The sequence below is a fragment of the Neocloeon triangulifer genome, unplaced genomic scaffold (genome assembly GCF_031216515.1).
Source record: "Neocloeon triangulifer isolate White Clay Creek 2 clone unplaced genomic scaffold, ASM3121651v1 ptg000003l, whole genome shotgun sequence".
NCBI classification, from domain to species: domain Eukaryota; kingdom Metazoa; phylum Arthropoda; class Insecta; order Ephemeroptera; family Baetidae; genus Neocloeon; species Neocloeon triangulifer.
Genome location: NW_026775546.1, coordinates 2,385,662 through 2,391,872, shown reverse-complemented (window position 1 = coordinate 2,391,872; position 6,211 = coordinate 2,385,662). Strand labels below are relative to the sequence as shown.

At 31.6% G+C, this 6,211-nt stretch overlaps 1 protein-coding gene across 1 annotated transcript; it reads right to left on the bottom strand.

The window, feature by feature from the left end:
• Nucleotides 1-1,411: 1,411 nt before the first annotated feature.
• Nucleotides 1,412-2,849, bottom strand: LOC132192819 (D(2) dopamine receptor-like). Its single transcript, XM_059612985.1, has 5 exons — nucleotides 2,627-2,849; nucleotides 2,352-2,566; nucleotides 2,200-2,302; nucleotides 1,964-2,107; nucleotides 1,412-1,904 (listed from the first exon to the last, which is right to left on the bottom strand). Exons 1-5 carry the CDS (start codon nucleotides 2,786-2,788, stop codon nucleotides 1,617-1,619), a joined length of 912 nt encoding a protein of 303 aa, XP_059468968.1. The 5' UTR covers nucleotides 2,789-2,849; the 3' UTR covers nucleotides 1,412-1,616.
• Nucleotides 2,850-6,211: the final 3,362 nt, after the last annotated feature.

Below are 6,211 nucleotides of genomic sequence, written 5' to 3'. Positions count from 1 at the left end.
GGTAACAAATAAATAGCAGGTTATTTTTTACTGTCAATTAATAATGTGCAAAGAAACCCATTAAGCCAGAGCCGAATTAAAAAAAAAAACATAACAAAACTAAGAATTTTCCCATTCAAATTTCTAATTAAAATCTTAGCAACATAATATTGCTTCAAAAATCTTTCTCCTTTTGACCAAGAAGAAGAAATTCCAGCCTGAAAACTGTCATCACCAATGCCATTCTTGCTTTTTAAATAGAAGGAAATGAATTTTTAAATGACAGGTGAAATTATAAGTTAATTTTTATAATTATAAAGTGAAAAAAAATACTTGAAAAACGTCAGGTTTAAAAACCTTAGTTTTTCAAGAACAATATTATTTGATCAGATTTTTTAAATCTCATTTTCTAACAGCACATACATGTCAAATTTCTGCAGAAAAATCTCAAAATATTCAAAATAAATTTGAGAAAAGCTTTTAATTTCTTGGAAAAGTCTGGAATATTCTGTTTCAATAATTCAAAAAGATCAATTTTCCAAACTAATTTTGAATTGAATTAAATTATAGATGAAAATTATTTTTACACCAGTCTTCTCTCTTTAGTTATGATTTAATCTGTTTTCGCCAAAACATCCCCGACCTTGTCGCTATGCAACCGAGTGACACTCGGTTTACCAATTAAAATTGAAAATTTAATGCCGTTAGATAGAGAAGCGTGAAGCATGCATTTAAACCGTGTTTGACGTTCAGTAAATAGACGGCTGATTATTTGCGTATACAATGTTGCTGCTGTCAAGTGTGGCAAATGAAATTGCACATCAAGTGACACACACTTGAGCAGAATTGAAACGCCGTAGATCTGATCGCAATTTCTCGTTTAATCTCTCGCTGCCGGCATTAATCTCGTTCAGAGTTACGAATACTGGCTTGATTAATTTGCGGTTTGGTCTCCCGGGAGATAAATATTTGGGGAGGAAGGAAGCAGCTTGAACAAACCGCTGTATTTCCAGCGGCAGCCTTTCGACAAACAATGGCAAAAGTGTCGGCTGTCTTTGTTTGGAACTAAAGCCCGCGCGCGTTTATATTAATCACTAAATTCTATATTGTTGCGCACCACAAATGTGACACCTTGTCAAAGCAAAAGTTTTGATAAAATATCCATTTTTACCAAACATTATCATATAATTAATTAATAAAAGTAATCTTGATATTCCTTCGATATTAAATTTTAAATTCAGTATTTTGATGCCCTCGGTTTTTTTTTTAAATTATTTTATAATCGTTCAAAGCTTTCTGAATGACAGACAAATAGATTGTTTTTGATTGGGTAATTTTGAGTGTTAAAAATAACTTTAAACCTACTAAAGCCATTTTTTTCTGCCACCAAATTCTAATTCTTAAATTAAACATTTTTGGAAGTTTTGGAAGCTTCTTTTTAATTATCTTTTTCAGAAATTATTACACAAAATTTACAGGCCGTAATAATAATCATATTAAGAGAGAATTAAACGGTGAGTTCATTGAGATCAAATAAAGTCCATATTTATAAATTAACCAAAATTATGTCTACAAATTTACAAATATTTAAAGTTCGTTATAATTTTGTAATTAAATATCACTCGTTGCTGAGAGAGTCATGCGTCATTGCTTGTGGCTTGTTTACTTCCATCTTGAGCAACTACTTCTTTCTTACACAAGATTATTTCCCGATACGCTTTTCGAAAGTCACCAGATTTCATGGTGTAAATAATCGGATTCATGAATGAGTTTGAACACATGAGAAGAAATGTTCCAATTTGGGCATAATAGAGTGCTGTATTGCTCTGAAAGTTGTGGTTATCCTTGTCGTATTGTTCAATGAACAAACGAATCATAAACGGAAGCCAACAAATACAGTAGCAACTGATAATGAGAGAAACCATCTGTAAAAAAGAGAAAAGCAAATATTTGAAAAAGATCTAAATTTTTTTTAAATAATTACTTTTAGTGATTTCTTAGCGTTGGTTGAAACTGTTGCCGCTACGTGCAGAATTTTTCCATAGGCAATGAAAAGTAAAATTATGGTCATCACAAAGGTTGGAAGCAGAACGCAGGAATAGTAAACAAATGACATATTTGTTTTAATCTGCAAGAAAATTAGAAAGTTAATTTTTACATTCAAAATTTTTGCCAGACTGAAAAATAATAACAAATATCAAATTAATTTTGAATACTCACGCAGGGACTTTCTTCATCCTCTTTCCAATCATTCAGAATAAAAAGCAGAGACGACATAAAAGTTGCAATGAGGAATGAGCAGCAAACTGCTAGGCGCGCTTTTCTGTTCGCAAAAAAATAAAATTCCACATTTTGATTGATGTTATTTTTACCTTCTGGACATAAAAGCGCGGTGAGAGAGAGGGTTGCTTACAGCGTATAATCGATCCATGCCGATGAGAAGCAAGTTCAAATTGGACGCAATGGAGGAAACAATCAGAGGCATCAAAGGGGCGACACAGGAGCCCACGAATTCTGGATAAGTGAATTTCATTTTTGGCGAAACGAAAAATATCACAATCAAGTTGTACGGCAACGCAAAGGCAACCTAAATATTACAAAAGAAAAGAGGTTGAATTATTATTTAAAGAAAAATTAAAAATCATACCAGCAAGTCGGCAATTGCGAGACCCAAAACAAACTGATTCGAGACCGTTCCCATTTTGGGTTTCCTCAAAACTGCAATGATTGTCAAAATGTTGCCAACGACGATGGCTAAAACTATTAAGAAGGAGACAAGGAGAATTGAGATCTTGCCGGCTTCCTCCATCGCTGCTGACTGACAAAAAGTTGGACTCAAGCAAATGCTTTTTCCTTGATTATTATCTTCATTCACAGACCGTGCCTTTTGAGCAGTACAAAAATTTTCAATTCTTATCGCACCAACAAAATGAGTATTCTCATATTTCCACATCCTGGAAACCCCTCACTCTATATTATATTATAAAAAAAAAACGTGTTTGTACTTACTGACGTGTACATGCAGATTATGTGGTAAACCAGCCGTTTCCGTGCAGTGATTATTGACGCTCGTAAAATTGAAGTTCCTCAAAAATTGAAAGACGCAGAAAATGAGATCGATGAGATTAAGACGCACAATAATTGTTCTTTCCGTGTTGATTAAATTTCTTTTCATAAAGTATTACATTTTTATTTTCAAATTTATGTTTCTCGCAAATGTGTGTACATTTAATTTCTCATTTTTTCCCGAAAATATATGAGCAGTATTTACAAAAGTTGTACTTTCTGAAAAGAACAACAGGTAAACATAACATATAAATTTAAAGACTTTTCATTTAGTTTTAAATATTTCGATGATATCTCGTATGTTGAGCACACTAAAAATTTAATTTTTGCAATAAATTGTAATTTTCGTTTCCAAAAGGTAGCAAAAAGTGTCAAATTAGAGGTAAAAAAGTTACCATAAATTACAGGACCCTTAAAATTAGGCAATATTTTCAATGAATCATTGGAAAGGATTTGGTTAAAGTAAAGCTGCAAACTTATTTTTAATTCTTTTATAAAATTTGAAGATTTTTTTAGAATTTTGAATAATTGTAAAAATTACATATTTTCTAAAGAAATTACACCCTTTTATTCTTTCTCTATTTTTTCAAGCACTCTTAAAACTGTTTTATTTTCCTTTTTTAAACTAATTTTAAACTAAAATTAAGATATAATTAATTTCCATGTATTTTATTAATTTTTTTCTAAATGTTTTTACAACTTAAATTAAGGGATGAAGTCAGCCTGGCCAAGCTAATTTTAATTTACATTCTCGCGGCCACCACCTCTCCTTTGATATGCAAATGACGTAATGCATCGCAGTGGTGCTCTGGGCCCAAACTGCGCATTAATAATCCCAAAACAAACACACTCGCCGCAGGCAGTTTTTTTTTGCAAAGGCAACGCCGAAAAATTTAATTAAACTCGCATAAGCGCGAGAGTTAATTCGGCGCGCCGCACGCACACCGCAATAACGCTGACTAATAGCAATTTGCGATGATCCATTCGGCAATCTCAACAGCTAGGGCGCGCATAACTTCCATGCAAATCAGTGCATTAGGGAGAGAGATGCGTGGGCGCTGCTGTGTCGCCGACGTCAACCGACGAGAAGCTAGGCTTGTGCACGTATATGAAATACGCGCCTCTAAGTCTGCACATGCTAAAATGGGGATTTACTTTGGCGGCCAGTGTCAAAATGCTGCTTCGAAAGACAGATGGTGGAGTAATAAATTAATTAGGAGATGGCAAGGGACGTTCCTTTGCTGAAAATTCCCGTTATTTAAATTTTTGAGCCGACTACTTTTTTCTTGTGTCAATTAAATATATAAAAAAAATACTGCAATTTTTACTCTTTAGTGAAATGAAGGGGAAAATTTCTTCAATTATCATCACCAAGGTTCACTGCGGCGGATGGAATCTTTTTGATCGTGGAAGTTTTTTTTTCAACAATTGAATGTAAACAATGTGATTTATCAATTTGGGCAAATAAACAACAGTAATAAACAAACACAACATGTCTACAACAAAATGGAAACACACAAGAATTTATAAATATAATTCAAAAACAATTTAAAAAAAAAACTCTTGGTAAGTCCTGGGAGTCTATATTGATTTTTTTTTTTTTTAATTTTTTCCCATCAAATTTTGACTTTCAATCCAGTTTAAAAGTAAGCTTTTCCATTTTTAAGAAAAAAGAATTCTAGTAATTTATTTATTAATTTTTATTTTTATTTAATTACAAGTGACAGTTTAGTGTAGCTAGATCTACCAAGGCGCTCGTCTAATTGTAAATGAAAGACCTCTTAAAAAAAGCAAAAGAAAAAAAAAATTAACACACATTTCAGGTTGAAGAAATATTTTCGGAAAATTAACGACTATAAGAATTTAAATAATTTGATAATTTTGGAAAAATATTGACAATTTGAAATACGAAATTGATATAAACTTTACTTTGAGGTTTCTATTGGATAATCAAATTTGTGTTTTTGCAATCTACAAATATCTGCTGTTTTTGAAAGGATATTTATTAAATTTATTTATTTTCATCAATCATAGGACTTTTGCCCCAAATATTTCTCTTCTATTATGCTAATCAAAATTTTGACGTTGAAATTAATATTTTACGTCTTCATCTCCTCAATTTTGCGAAAACAGCTGTATATTGCTAGTTTAAATTCATAAAATTATCAAGTTTTTATCCTTTGACCCATGTTGTATAATATATTGAGCTTAAAATAAATAATTTATTTATTTATGATATTTAAGTTTTTATTAAAATTATGCTGCGAAATTAATTTTTGATAGATTCTTTGAATATATCACATTTTGATTGATTTTTTTATTATTTTAAACAAACGCATGTAGAAGTAATTTAATATTTACCAACAAAGTTCTCAAATACGAACACACATGGTTCGCAAAACCAACATTCGCATGCAAAAGTTTCCTCGCTCCCTCGGCAATGTGCTTCACTGCCCCCAGCTGACGACAGGCATATTACAGAGGGACACGTTGAGCCCTCGGCAGAAGCTTATTAGTTGAATTTGGTGCTCATATTTTGGCATGATCACTAAACCGTCTCGCACTCCCTCTCTCTCCGCCTCATTTGCCGCCACAACGAGCTCCAGTCGGATTTGGAAGTTGCCCTCTGTTGTTCTAAATTGTGCACGTGCCCCGCTCTATATGTTTAGAAATTTGCGAGTGGAATATCTGAGTAAATTTATTCGCAGATGGAAAGATATTTATTTTTTCCTTCTAGCAAATTTCAAAGGATTTAAAGCAATCTGTATTATTGTTTGACTGGTCAACAGAGTCGTTTTGAATTTTGAATTTTTTTTCAAAAGCTCATAATTACTAGGAAATCCTTACAAATTTAGCCAATCTTGTTAAAATAATAATGGAATTAAAAATATAATTTTTCATTTTTTTTTTTAATTTGTTAATTTTTAATCTTTATTTAATTTAATTATTCTAATTTTTTATTTTTTGCATGGACCGTTTGCAGATTTTTTAATCTTGATTTTTACATTTGCGCTCATATTTTATATGTGTAAAATTTCATTCCTTCACAATTTATAAAAAAAAAATCGGAAATTATAAAATAATTTATTTTAAACCTTTTTGTTGAAAACTGATAAAGTAAAATAGTGATTTGTGGGGAAAAATGTAACTTTTTAACCAAAAAAAG